This window comes from Chiloscyllium punctatum, chromosome X, assembly GCF_047496795.1.
Source record: "Chiloscyllium punctatum isolate Juve2018m chromosome X, sChiPun1.3, whole genome shotgun sequence".
NCBI classification, from domain to species: domain Eukaryota; kingdom Metazoa; phylum Chordata; class Chondrichthyes; order Orectolobiformes; family Hemiscylliidae; genus Chiloscyllium; species Chiloscyllium punctatum.
Genome location: NC_092791.1, coordinates 23,730,145 through 23,744,501, shown reverse-complemented (window position 1 = coordinate 23,744,501; position 14,357 = coordinate 23,730,145). Strand labels below are relative to the sequence as shown.

Below are 14,357 nucleotides of genomic sequence, written 5' to 3'. Positions count from 1 at the left end.
CTAACCTTTGACAAATAGTCCAAAGTTAGGCATTGAACATGTTAAAATGTAGTTTTTTTTTCTACACTGCCTAATGCCCTTCAAGAAACTTAAGAATTGTGTTTAAATTTTCTATTTCCATGTAAGTTAAACAATTTCAGAGTACATAAAGGTTCTGGGCAATTTTTGTGCTGTGCACTCATCAGAAACAAGGCTGATTTTCAATGAACCTCACTTTTTAATAGATCTATATTTAGCTAGCAGAGAAGGTTTTTAATTTTAACTTTTGCCCCGAGTCAATACTCGTGCCACCTAGCAACCCATTTCTCCTCCTTAAATGAGGCAAGTTTGGGTTTCATTCTTTACAGAAGACCACAAATAGGCACAGGATCAAACATTTACATTTTCATTGTGCTCATGTCTTTCCTTCCAGTATGAAATTTCCTAATTTGTACAAGGACTCCACAAGTTTCAGTTGAGAACACTTGTTAAATGGAAGCAAGCATACATTTAAGCATATAATTTGTTTAAACATGGAACATTTAGGTTGAAGACACATTCCAGAATGTAAGCACATCATCGAGAAGGCCATATTTCAGGTAAGATGCTGAATTGAGGTCCCATTTGCCCTCTCAGGTGGATGTAAACAATCCCATAGCATTATTGGAAGAGCAGGGAGTTTTCCTGGCATCCTGCCCAACCTTCTTACCTTGACACCATCAGAAACAAACTAAATAGCCATTCATCTTATTTGTTGTTTATGGGCCCCTACTGTGTTCAAAATGTTTGCTGCACTTGCTTATAAAAAAAAGTGAACGTACTTCAAAGTAATTAATTAGAAATGAAATACTTTGAGCATTTGAGAGATGTAATAAAGTGCTGTAATAAATGAGAGTGCTATATAGATACAATTTCTTTCTGTTGAAACACATGCTTAGGTAACTTATCTCATTGCTCTTTGTTGGTCCTTGCTATGCGCATATTGGCTGCCGCATTTGCCTACATGCCAACAGTAACTATACTTCAAAACGTGTGACATGGAATGTCTTGACATGTGAAAACAGAAATGACATGGCAAGCTTCCTTGCATTTATAGTGTAGCCGATAATTTGTCTGGCCATGTCATTACAAAGTTGAGCAATCATAGAGCACTATGTACAGTTGAAATTTAAAAAGAACAAACACTTCAACGGGTTCCTGAGTTTTTCAAGTTTATTTTAGTAGACCTTCAGCCATGACAGTACAAAACTTACAGTAGTTTTTCTCCAGTACACAAATATATATAATTATAATATAATACATGTACAAAGGCTCTGGAGCAGTTTTTAAAAGCAACATAATGCAATTCATATTGATCACAGGAGAAAAAAAGTCAAGACAATAACGGTCTGTTATCGTACTTACACACAAACGTATACGAATAAGTCCATCAAGAAAACTACTGTAAAGAGACAGTGGAGTATTGCACTTGGAATTCCGTACATTTGTATAAAAACACAATATTTACGCATTTTAAACACGCTATGGGTCAGCTTTTTTTGAGGCAGCACATCTTTATTAAGATTACACTTTACTGTCCTCAAACCAATTAATAACGGCTTCAAACTAAACAAAATGTTACATCTACAGGTTAAAAAACTGCTTGCAAAAATCAAATCAGCAAGGTACAACGATTGCGATTATTCATAATTGATAGTCGATCCAGAATAGTCAGTTCATCATTGCTAATGTCATATTCACATTTTCATGAGGTATATAAGAATATGTGCATGTTTTGTTTAAAAAAAACAAAGGAATTGAGGGACTGGGCTTTTACTTTTTTCCTAATCAGAAAACAAAAGTTTAGGAATTTTTTCCATATAGCCAAAAACATGCAGTCTACTTCACTTTAGCAGGTATGTGTTGTACTTCTAAGTGTTTAAACTTTTTAAAAAAAAGTTTCCCTTGAAACTTCTTTAGGTTAGAGAAGTATATCATTATACAGTCTATAAAAACACCACAGTGAAATAGAAACAGAAAATGGCACGATACACAGGTCTCTCAGCGCCTGAGAAAAGTTTGATCCATCATTTCTCAGATGTTGGTTGACCTGTAAGTATACCATTATTTTAGGTTCCAGCATTTACACATTTTACTTCTGGCTACACAAACAGTGTACAACTAATATAAATATCTCACAGTCTCCCCGCTGCAAATAACAATCTCATCATATGTTGAAATGGATTAGTTCAATACCTCAAAATGAATATACTTCCAGACAAGCGTCCTAAAACAGAACTAGTACACTGTACTCAAGTACTGACCAGTTCCTGGGGATAAAGTGAAGTTTAAAAATGAGCTTACACTTTATAATCAATAAAACGATGACCTTCACATTGTCCCTCAATTGTTGGGTCTCCAACCCAGGAACAAAAGCTTCCTGTAACCATATATAACAATCTTATCCTTTTCAGCTGATAAATATAAAAGGATCACCCATTGCTATCATTAGACTTAATTTATTGGTTAAAAACCAAACATTGTATAGAGAAATGAAAATCACTTTTATACCAGTTGCACAACACGCACTCAACAGTTGAAATGGTGACACACTGGTAAGCACGAGTGCTTCATTCTCATGTACTGCAACTCAAAATGTTTTTCTAAGGATCAAAAGTTTGACATGGCAACCAACAACTGTACTAAAACGTTAGTGACAATGATGCTGTTTATTGGGAGGGTGACAGATTGTGTGTCAAGGAAACCCTTCAACTTAGCACTGAAATCAGATAATTAAAGGACACTGTGTTTAACATTTTCACAACCTCTAGTTAGGACTATGAAACTCCAAAACAAGGCATGGGCAGATTGTTGTAACTGCTATTATCTTGCTATGCAGTCAGATTGCTCATAAACAAAATATAAAATGTTATATGCTTAATTTTTAACATTAGAAACTGGCAAACAGGGTAACTTTGACAAATATGATTATTTGTGAGCAAAAAGGCTTCTCTCATAGAAGCTAGGAAACCAGCATTCTTGGTACACAGGTAAGAAAAGAATAGCAGCTCCCCAGGTCACAGGATCTGCACGTTGTAAATACTGCTTTGGTATTTTCAGAGCTTTCCTGGTGGGTGGATCCTCTGGCCTGCACCCCCAGAAACCCAGACAGTACCATTTAAACATGTCAGAAAAGGGGCACTTACAGTCTTTGGCCTTATTTCATGGTAGTCATGTTTGCTGGGCACCTCAAAAGGGCTCCCAATGTAGCTTGCCACTGAATCCTGGAAGACTCTGGAGCAAGCCAACGATCTAAAGCTAGATCCCAGTAATTTGTTTTTAAATTCTCTCCCTCTTACATTATTAATCTCCATCAGTAGCCAAAATTACCAGGGCCAGAGGCAGCTACAAATGGGAGAAGCCCAAAACTGCTTTTAATTTTTTTGTTCCTGGTGCTCAGGCCCTTCTGGGCCATTTAAATGACCTGGAACATGACGCTGGAGCAAACTTGAGGTTGGATAGATGTAGCACACTTCGCGTGTCTTCAGTGCCTGGGCAGAGGGAAGTCAGACTCAAAAAATGCTGGTACATTTAAACTTAATTTTAAATCTTTAGGAACTGACAGACACCAAGATAAAGCTGAAAAATACAGTTGCTAGTGAGATTACATTTTAACAGTCTAAAGATCAGATTTCCAAGCTATTTTAGTGCTAAACAGCTCAGCTGTGTCCTGAATAGGTTAGTTTTTGTACTGTAGCATATTACGTACTGTCCTTAAGTGCAAGATAAAAACATCTTCCGAGAATAAAGTTATTTTTAATGCACAACTTAAAAAGTAACAAAAGAGAATATTTGGACAAATACACAAAGTTACAGTGGAGACACACAAATTCATCCAAAACGTGTGATGTGCCTTTTGAAAGGCTACTTCTCTCATAGTACAGCATGTGCTTGATGCTGATAGAATTAAATTTGAAACACGGACATATAATTGCAGTGGTCTCAAATGCATCAAGAAGATCAAATGAGTTCTGACAGAAAGTGACACAATGACTAACTGGAAAAAAATCCATTATATTCCCAATAATGTACAATCATGTAGATGGTAATTTTGATAGATAGCAGTGAAAGGAAGTTGATATTTCACAAGTAAAACAGATAATCGCCAAGTGCAGATATTTGTGTGACTACTGGCTGCAAATTATTTTAAAGATTCACAAATTACAAAAACAATTTGTTGAGAAAGTTGTTTGGTAATATTTTTGCGCTCTCCAAGTAAAGTGTGTCAAGATTTGTGAAAATTAATTATTTTGCATGTGTCCACCGGGTAGGTGAAACTGAGCTCTCCCAGGTGAGGTTTAAAACAGTCAGATCCAGAGCAAAGCTGCACCAGTGCAAGCACTTTCATTTTCCACATTAGCCTGTGGACTTGTGGAGATTTGCGCAGTTATAAATACAATTTCAGATTACATACCTTTGCCCATTACCATTTGAGCTGAGACAACCCAGACAAAGTTCAAGTAGGACCCATTGCAGCTAGTTAAGAATGAATATGACCACGTCTGGATTTCAGTCCAGTTCTCAGAAGTAAAAGTCAAAATGTGGTACCAGCCTAACTGCAAGATATGTTGAACATTATTCTGGGGTCAGCACAACTATGGAGTTTTTTTTAAGAAAACAAATCAAGCACAGTCATTGTAAAGTAGCTCATTTTATTGATCTGAAATGCTCACATTAAACTAGACAGATATTCTCAGATACAGCTACTTTCCAAGACGACTCTCTAAGCTGTTTGAGTACTTAACTTGTCCACTGGAAATAAGTAAGTGCTGCACTAAAATTTTATCCAAATCTCTTTTTTTTTTGAGGACAATGCAACTTCAATTATTGAAAAGGTTGAAAACTCAAAAGATGCACTTCTTTGATAAGACTTTCAGTCATCTCTCTTTGCCAAATATAACTTGCCTTGTATCAAATCACAAAGTCTTTTGGAACATTCGTTTTGTTAAAGATATATAAAATACAAGTTGTTTCTGTTAGGAGTTATTCAAAGATATTATTTTTAGTGTAAAATTAAAATTTGTAATTTATCTTAAAATAATAGTCAATAGTTAAAAACATAATTTATTGTAGATGAAGAATATTATGAAAGGAAACTTAGTATTAAAATTTAATTGTTTTTGGTGTTTTATGTGAAAAATGACAAATTAAATGAACAATCAACTGACAACAGAAATGATCGATTATCAAGCTCTTAAGTAATTCAACTAAACAACCACTAATCACTGCACCAGCTATAAATATTGACAAAGTGCTTTGGAAAGCTGTTTGAAAAAGGTTCAAGTTGTTAGCTTTTGCTTATGTGACTGCAAAAACTTGATTACTTCAGAAATCAAACACTTCTTGTACGAAACTATATATTTCATACAAAGACCAGTGTCCCAAGGAAACACAGGTAGAACCACAATTTTGTTGTGTTTTGTAAAGTTATATGATTCACAATCGAGAATGAGAGCAAAATTAAAAGTGATGACTATTTAAATCTCTTTACTGCAACAAACATACACATAAGAGTGGGCATTTTATTCTCAATCAACATGGTTACCATCACAGTAATACAGTATTCTTATTTTGCGCTCATTCATAAACTGAATACATACTTACAGTGGATAGAAAAACAGGAAGCTTAATAAAGGGAGTAATTTCATTCCAGATTTAGAATACTACAAAGGAAAAACCTTTTTGCTTTTGTTCTGCACAGTGACTGCATTTAAAAGCATTTAACCTAATATAATATGTTTTTTCCTTGGTTGGATCAAAGTAGAAGTATAGGAGGCAAAAATCCTCAGAATAGATGTCATTAAAAAGTCACAATCCAAATATAATTCACCCTTTACCTGTAAATGGTTAAGTGCAATATATTTAGATCAGACCAAAAAGAGGTACATAAATTATATAATATACAGTTGATATTATATAATTTTATATATACAGAATAGAGTCATCACTAGGTGACACTAACAAAAAGGTGGGCTGCCCAATTGTTATTAAAACAGTCTCTCATCACTGATTTCAAGCAGGCTTGAAGTTTTCTGCTACATCTAAATTATGTTTGAAAACACTAGGTTATGGTAAAAGAAAAACTATGAACTTCATTATCAGCAATTTAGCTTTCATTTCAATTAACTTATTAACTATCAGGTACTACAGCAAAATTTACAAACAAGACTCAAACAATGCCTCCCTTGCATTTTCCTCAATGTGCCTTTTAAACATTATTCTCTGCTTGATTTTGTGATAGTGAGCATTCTTAAGAGGGTTCCCTCACCCCTCCTAACAAATGTACCCAAGTGTTTACATTTTTACCCCAGCAAAGTAAAAATGAAGAATGCAGATGTGTGGAAGGAAGGTTAAAAAGGTCTCTTGGTTTAAACTAACATTGTCATGCATAAAAAAAAGTTTCTGGATTTACAGTTTTAAACCAAAACAAATTTCCAAAGTGGATCAAATTAATTTTCCTGAAAATAATTTTAGGTTAAAAATTCTCAACTTAATTACTGACCCTAGAAATAACTAAGGCTCTTCACACACAAAAAAAATGCATGTATTAGGAAAGATATAGATAGGTTTCTAGAAACTCAAGGTGTCAAGGGATCTGGGGATAAAGTGGGAGGATGGTGTTGAGATCACATTGAATGGTGGAACAAGTTTGATGGGCTGAATGACCTTTGGCTCCAATAATACATACTTTAAGACCTATAATTTGATCCAACTTAAGTGCAGGTCTATGGCAAAGGATAAATAGCATATTAATGCAATTCAACTCAGATTCAATGCAATATCTTCAAACCAGTTTCACTCCCATCCCTTCATTCCAGATAAAACAGGGCATAATTCAAATAAAAATAAATATAAACATCCTCCAGCAGTTCCCCTCATCAGTAGACATTTGCCTGAAGTGCTCAAAGTGGGCGATCCTTCAAGATTACAAGCAAGTTACTTCACTTACAAAGCAAGGCGCTGAAGAGCAATCAATATCTCATCCCAATTTTTGGACGAAAAGGCAAAAAGCATAAATGCAAAACTCTCTAAGCATTTCAAAGAAAAACTATTTTGCTGTTGCTGTAAAATCCATTTGCTTCCTAGAGGAACTGACAATTTTACAAAATCACTGGTAAGCTTTGGTGGTTGTTGAATATGAGAAAATATTAGCTGTGGTAACCATACATAGGCAGTTGATCTGTGGCTTAATTTACAAATTTCATAACTTAAATGTATGCTCCCTCCAGAATTCTTCCCCTTACAAGACACAATCCCACTTTTTTTGTGCCAGAGGGTCAGGTGCTGTTCCACAAACTCACATGGGAATATTACTCTCTCTCTCTCTAGATCAGTAGTACAAGAACTATATTTGCATCAGAATAGTGTCAGTCTAAACTGTGCCTCCCCAAAAGGATGCATGTGATAAGTTTGGTTGAGAAGTGTTAATCGAAAATTGACCATATAAGCTGTGTATTGAGGGGTTTAGGATAAATCAATAACGTCATTATTGACAATGCCATGATTTGTTCCAACAGCAACTTAATAACCTCAAAACCACCACAGGATAAGGGACTTTAATACCTGAGGATTTTCAAATTAAACTTTATTTTTTGGTGCCTTGCTCAGCGTATTGTATAATGCTCTTTGGAAATTGTACATAGATGTGCACAGGGGAAGGTTGGAAAGTAAACACGAGTTCTCTACTGTGGAATATATATTGGGTGCACTACCTTCCAGCAATCAGATACCAAAATATCTCAAGACCTGTCATGTTGTACATTTATTTCCACATTGCCATTAAAGACTTTTGCCACTTCAAAATTTCCACATTTGAAAGATCAGAGTAAAAACAAAAATCACAAAAAACATGAAGGAATGACAAACACTACATATAATACAGCAACTTTAATACAGAAGAGGGAATCAAAAGCAATAACTCTGCTGAGTTCAGAAAACAATGATAAACAATTCAGGCTTCATTCTGGTAGCATATGCTGTTATCTGAATACTTGTTATTGTTTTGCAATTCACTCACTAGTACCTATTACTGTACAATACAGAGGTCACAGCATATCTATGAGCTTTTTCAAGGGAAAGAGGAGGGATAATGAACAAATCGATAGCAGTTCTCAAAAAATCATCCAAGGAAAGAACTTTACAACCACAATGGATTATCTCAAATTATTTATGAAGGACTTTAACAATTGAGGAACAACAATGTTAAATTCTTTTAGCCACCTGAAACTTTTAGTCCAGACTTCATCAGAGTTAACTTCTCATCAACCAGTATTTGAATGGATGACAGAGATACTACTCCCTGGTACTTTAAAATTATAATATTCATAACTTTAGGACAATTGCTCAAACTAGAATAGTCTTAAAATTACAATGATTAACTAGTGGACTGATAACTGAGGAAACCAACAGCACAAAACCACATGAATTTGCAGAAAGATTAAACTTACACGTAGCTGGTGGGAATCAAAATGTCAATATACGGAGGAGCTCCTTCAAGAAATGTTAAAAACATATGTAATGAAAATTTAGCAAAGACATGCTGTGGTAATCCACCAGTGCAAAACGCATTGGCACGTTTGATTCTATTGAAAGTTTTACCTGTGCAGACTTAAGTCTATCATCAAATCATTAACCCAATTAATGCCCAAACCCAAAGTTGCTGAGCTGGTAGCTTTATGTTTTCCAAAGTTTCAGCCAAAGAAAATCTCAAGTCACTGCAGAGAACATTTCATTTTCTGTATGTTTTTGATAGTCTCATATAATCTTGTTTACTTCCACACAAAAAAAACATAATGGGGTTGCATTATGAATGATCTCCACTCATATTCTTGCAAAGTGGCTCAGAAAGTCCAAGCAAGCATTAGGACATGTCACAATAACCCCACTACCATTATGGGCATAGCAACATTCAAGCCACACATCAAGTCATATGCACTAATTAAATAAATCCTCTACCCAGAATTTCCCAAAATAATAAAACCAATCTAGATTTTCTTCCCCCCCATTTCTGTGGGTTAGAGAATGTGGTGGTGATTTGCATCTTGAGATTCCTTGGCATGTACTCTGTTTACAGCACAAAGTAAGATAGCTAGAATTTATTTAGATGGTAGCAAGCAAACTGCTAGAATGTCATAAGGTCAAAAAGATGAAGTTATTTTCCCTATTAAAGATGAATTCATAATGGACCACACTGCACCCAAAATTTATCACTAATTTGATTAGGGGACTATATTATTCAAAATATTTTGCGCAGCTTTGAATGTTTTCAACACAGCAAAAAAAAATGAAATGGTGCTGCAGTTTAAACCTGCAAGGCACTATTCCAGAATCGATGTTTTTGAAAAAAAAAGCAACTCCCTTTAAGGAGATTAGCATCATATCTGCTCATTGGCTCCAGAGAGAACAACAGTTTGTGATTCTAAGTCAATCCCCACCTGGCACTGAATAATATGTTTAAAGATGACAAATATAAAAACAACCTACAATGCTTTCCCCATAAATTAAAGGGATGGAAGGCTATTTATTTCTAATTATTTTGAAAATGCCTCAAGATTAAAAACAGGTGAACTGAGATTTAAACTTGAAAGCAAGTTTCCTTGACATAGTTTGTGATCAGACAATGAGTGCCATTTTAATGGCTGACCAAATGTTGCCATGAAGACCCCTTATTAATAGCAAATAAAAGCAAAATGTAATCTGGTTCTAAGTGTACATTACCTGATTCAGAAACTTACTGGAATGCTGGTTGGTGCAGGTTTTCTTCCTTCAGGCAGATCTGCTCAACACCACAGTGAATAACTATTTTGGAAGTGAGATGCCTTTTAAGGTCAGGTACAAGCAGAGCTCCATTACCAGAGTCAAAACCTTTAATCAATTTTACTGCACTAGGGTGATATTCTCAATTCACAAATGCTCAACCTTTGTGGCCTTTTGCAGTTGGATTGCAAACTTAGCGCACTTAATTTGCCAAAAAATGGTACCATTAAGCGACATGTGCAAGCGTTAAAAAAGGCGCAAAAAGCATGTTGGACAGATAAACTTGAAGTCTTTAGCACAAATCTCCTACAATGAACAATGATCCACCACCATTGCTTAGGATTTCCTTGTTATGGTTGAAAGCAACTTCTCATCTTAATTTCCATAAGGAGCCATTTATTATTTATAATTTTATTTAAAAGCTGGCTCAGAAACAACAACCACATTTAAAACTTTGTCCCTTTGCATCTAACTCAACTTTGACAGGGCAGATAAAATTTGTTTCCAAGTTTCTCTGTCCCTACAGCTTAGTGGACTAGCTGTGTTACAGGGACTGTCCCATTCCTTCAGGGACTAGAAATACAAGATTGTATTGAGCTCAGACATAGAAATTTCTACTAATATAGCAGGACCTTTTAAAGTAGATTTAAATAATTGTACTTTGCACAGATTAAACTTATATCTTACAAGAGTGCTCAAAATAACGGATGAAAAAATGAAGGAAGGCATTGAAGTTACATGTAGAGTCTACATAAGACATTGGAAGCTAACTTGTGCTGCCCTAGCAGTGTGCAACACATTTATGTGTTGAAATTCAATGTGCAAAGACAATTTAAATCTACAAATTCAAGGAAAAATTCTTACAAGTGTCAGTTCAAAACAAATTAATCACAGAAAACCAGAAAAAGGAAATTGGTTAAGAACTAGGGTTGGACAAAAGAAAACTATGACCCAGTAATCACCTTGAAAACTCAATGTAGAGTTTGCATCAGTGACTTGGAAACTGACAATGTCATAGTTTCCCTCTTTATAAAAACCTATTAACTCAAAAAAAATGTCCTTTTTGGAACAGCAGCTGATTAACCTAGTAAAGATATGCAATCATGGCTGTGTGCATTCATACAATATTCTTTATTAGAAGGGAGAGGGATTGTGATCTTTCCTCTTGCTTTTCTTCCGCTCTCTTACCCACATCCCTAAAGAAAAGCTTTCAGTGCCTCACTGGATCGCAGTAGCCAATATCCAACTCCTATAGATGTTCCATCCAGGAAGCAACATTGAACTTGTTACTATTCACTGTGAATGTGGCTGAAGTGGCCCAGGTCTGGGATTGGAGCTGACAACACAGGAGTGTGAAGCATCTGAATTTTTATACTATAGAATTTTAAAATTATAAATATGAATGCTGACAATATTTAAAAACCTCAACATTTGGGAAACTCTTTTTAATAGATAACACATTAATTGTTTAAAATATATTAACCTTCTTCCTGCAACCATATTTGGTCAGAACTAAAATATTTATATAATATGATTAAAGTTTTAAAACTGCACATTCCTACATAACACTCACATTTCTTCACAGCTTCTAATACAAATGCTGCTCCAGTGTTGGCGAGCACGAACACAGATGGCTACCTCTCTTCAGAGTGTTAAGCACTGCAGTGTCTCAGCCAAAAACTAAAGGAACTCAATATGCACATGGTGGTTAATGAATTGAAATATCGACTTTGCGGAAGGTTCAAACTTTAGACAGTACATATATTAACTATACCGCCAGACCACAAGTCAATATTTTATTAAAACAGGGCACTGATGCTCTTAACCATGAAACTGAACAATAGAAACTATCATGCACCAACACGTCTGTGCATTTTATTGTGTATACATTGTCTAAATGGTTGGCTACACATTGACATAAAACAGCTTTCTTGGTGGTGAAGGGGAAGGGGAATAGGCAAGGTGTTAATTACCTATGACCATTAGCCACCAATTCAAAGCCTCTTGTAATCCACGGTTGCATCATGGTAGTTATAATATCCAATAGCGATAACGAGGTAGTTTGGATTACCTATTTTATAAATGGTCTGATTTAATGACAATAGCTCCTGAAATTCCACTCATCCCCCATGGCTTAATGACCCTGTACTGTGTATTGTCAGGGTACTTCTGTTGCTCAGCAGACAGGCTGATCACTTTGCACAGGGCAAGACGGTGCACTGGTTCAACAGAGATTTTACAAAGCTCACCACATGTACAGGAGGCAAGTGAAGATGAACTATTGACAGGATTTGAATTTGTAACCACAGTGACAAAGGAGGCACATAAACTACTACATCATTGGGAATCTTCAAATTGAAGCAGTTAAAAACTTTTGTTCTTTTTAAAAAGGTTAATTTTGACAATAAATCCCTCCCCCACCCCCAATACTATCACAGAATCTGGCTGAACATCTTAAATTACATAACTGGGTAATCAAGTTACAATACTCTGGGATTAATCCACAGGTTTTGAACCAGGACTTGGAAACAAAAACATGCAAGTCATATCTTTAGTTAAAAGTGTCAAAATTTCCAAGATGCTCAAACTCCTAAACTCACAAATGTTAAAAATGGGCACCTGTAAAATTTCATATTTCAAAGACAAATGTGGCTAAGACATAAACGTAGGTAGTTCTCTTTGATTCAGATAATTTGGTCAAATTAATTTTATTTTTCTAAGTTCAGAATTCATACAGTGCTAAAGGGGATCAAGTAAATGGTTTCCACCTAATGCTGCTCTTCTAAAGTTACACATGATCTTCAGGGTTTAAGAACAGCTGATGTCTCTACTCTCTGGATGGTGAAAAACCAGTTGAAGTCCATTAAATTGATTGCTTTGGTAGGAATAAAATCATATTTTTAATTCATCCCTACAACGCAAAGCCTACCTATACTGCCTTATGTACATAAAATAATCAGTGCTTCAAAAAAAAGTACCTTAATCCAAATCTTCATTAACTGGCATCAACTGTAAAATTGGGTTCCAAGAAATATTCATTGCTCCTTTCCACCAGAGCTCAACTAAATAAATTTAAGGTTAGCATCTTTGGGTCAAAAGATGCAACGAAAAAATTCCAGATGGGGAATATTTAGTTTTAATTTTAAAAACAGAGCCAAATTTAACCCCAGTTTATTCTGTAGATTAATCCCTGAAAACAATTACCTTGTCCAACCCTAGTAAGAACACCTCCTTCTTTAGATGAAGCCAGAGCAAGGGGCATAGAAAACTGTAGTCCATATGGCCCTCTCTAACTCACTTTGTGCTCTCCTCTGACAATGTGTGAGGAGAATTCGTACCGATCCTGGCTGTGATGGCCGCAGATGTTGCATTCAAAAGGGTCTCTGAATCCATGGCAACCCATGTGAATGGTAAACATTACGTGGTCAAGAAAGAGAACCCGGCAGTGGTTACACTTATAAGCCTTAACTTGTTCTCCATCTTCATTTAAGACTCTTAGGACCTCTTTGGCTGAGCTTTGAGCTGCTTTGGCAGATGATGGGGGCTCCTGTGCCTTTGGGTCCTCTTTGGAATAGGCCGGGCTTTGCCTTATGGCATAGTTACTGGGGAAAGTTTGGGCATTCCTGTCTTCATGGCTGCTTTCTGTATCTGTGGAATCATGGCAGCCATTGCTTGGAGACACTCCAAGCTCTACCAGTTGGTTTTTTGCTCTAGAATTCAGATGTTCCGGCATATCTTCGTGGCCTTCTGCTGCCTCTCGACTTCCCTGTGCCTCAGCTCGGCTGTGGATGGGATGTACATGGGAGTAGACAGCACTGATCACTGGCGTGATCTCCGGTGTGCAACTCGTCATGGGGAGCCTCGGGGGCCTCATTGCTTCTGTTCCTAGATAGGACAGTGCACTGCCCAAATTCTGGTCCATGGGGTGAGGAGCCATCATCTCTACATCCTTCTCAAAATTGGAGTTCACCTCAAAGTGAACATCAGTCAGGTTGAGGCGTATGTGTTTATCACCTGAAAAGAAAGGATTAGGATTTAAAATCAGAGAATAACAGAAATAAATCAGTAAGCTAGGGAGGTTAGAGGCAACTCTCTCCCCTCTCTCCGGTCTAACCAATTCTGTTACATCAAATACTGTAAATGAAATCCCTACCCAAGTTAACAATTTTGGTTTCAGGAATTGAAATGGTCATTTTACAAATTTTATTACAAAGACAACAGTCCAATTAAGAGAAAGGTGTTTCAATATTCTTTCAGAAACATGTACAGCCTTCAAGTCAATATTGATTTAGTTTAAGTTCCAAGTCAAGGATTGTCAAACTCTTGAATGTATTGCATGTTTCATCATCATAATGAAGACATCAGGTAAAGCATTTTTGAAATCATAACCTTACAAAGGAGGTGGTGACAATTTAAGACCAGCCAAATTTAGACAGTAGATCAGCAACACAATTTTGAATTAGCACTGGAACAAAAATAATTGAAATCAAATAAAACCAAAACTGACAGATTTCACTCTTCCACCTGACAGTGGGGAAAAAAACCTCAAAAATAAACAAGATTCCTCCTAATTTAGAGAGTCT

At 36.0% G+C, this 14,357-nt stretch overlaps 1 protein-coding gene across 9 annotated transcripts in view; it reads right to left on the bottom strand.

Moving 5' to 3' along the window:
* Positions 1-1,177: 1,177 nt before the first annotated feature.
* The window catches only part of ikzf4 (IKAROS family zinc finger 4), a 208,062-nt gene continuing 194,882 nt past the window's right edge, over positions 1,178-14,357 (bottom strand). For all 9 annotated transcript variants that reach the window (XM_072567371.1, XM_072567372.1, XM_072567373.1 and 6 more), the window contains one exon: positions 1,178-13,788. In XM_072567371.1, coding sequence (XP_072423472.1) covers positions 13,064-13,788 — 725 coding nt within the window. In that variant the 3' untranslated portion in view covers positions 1,178-13,063. The remainder of the gene's footprint in view (positions 13,789-14,357) is intronic.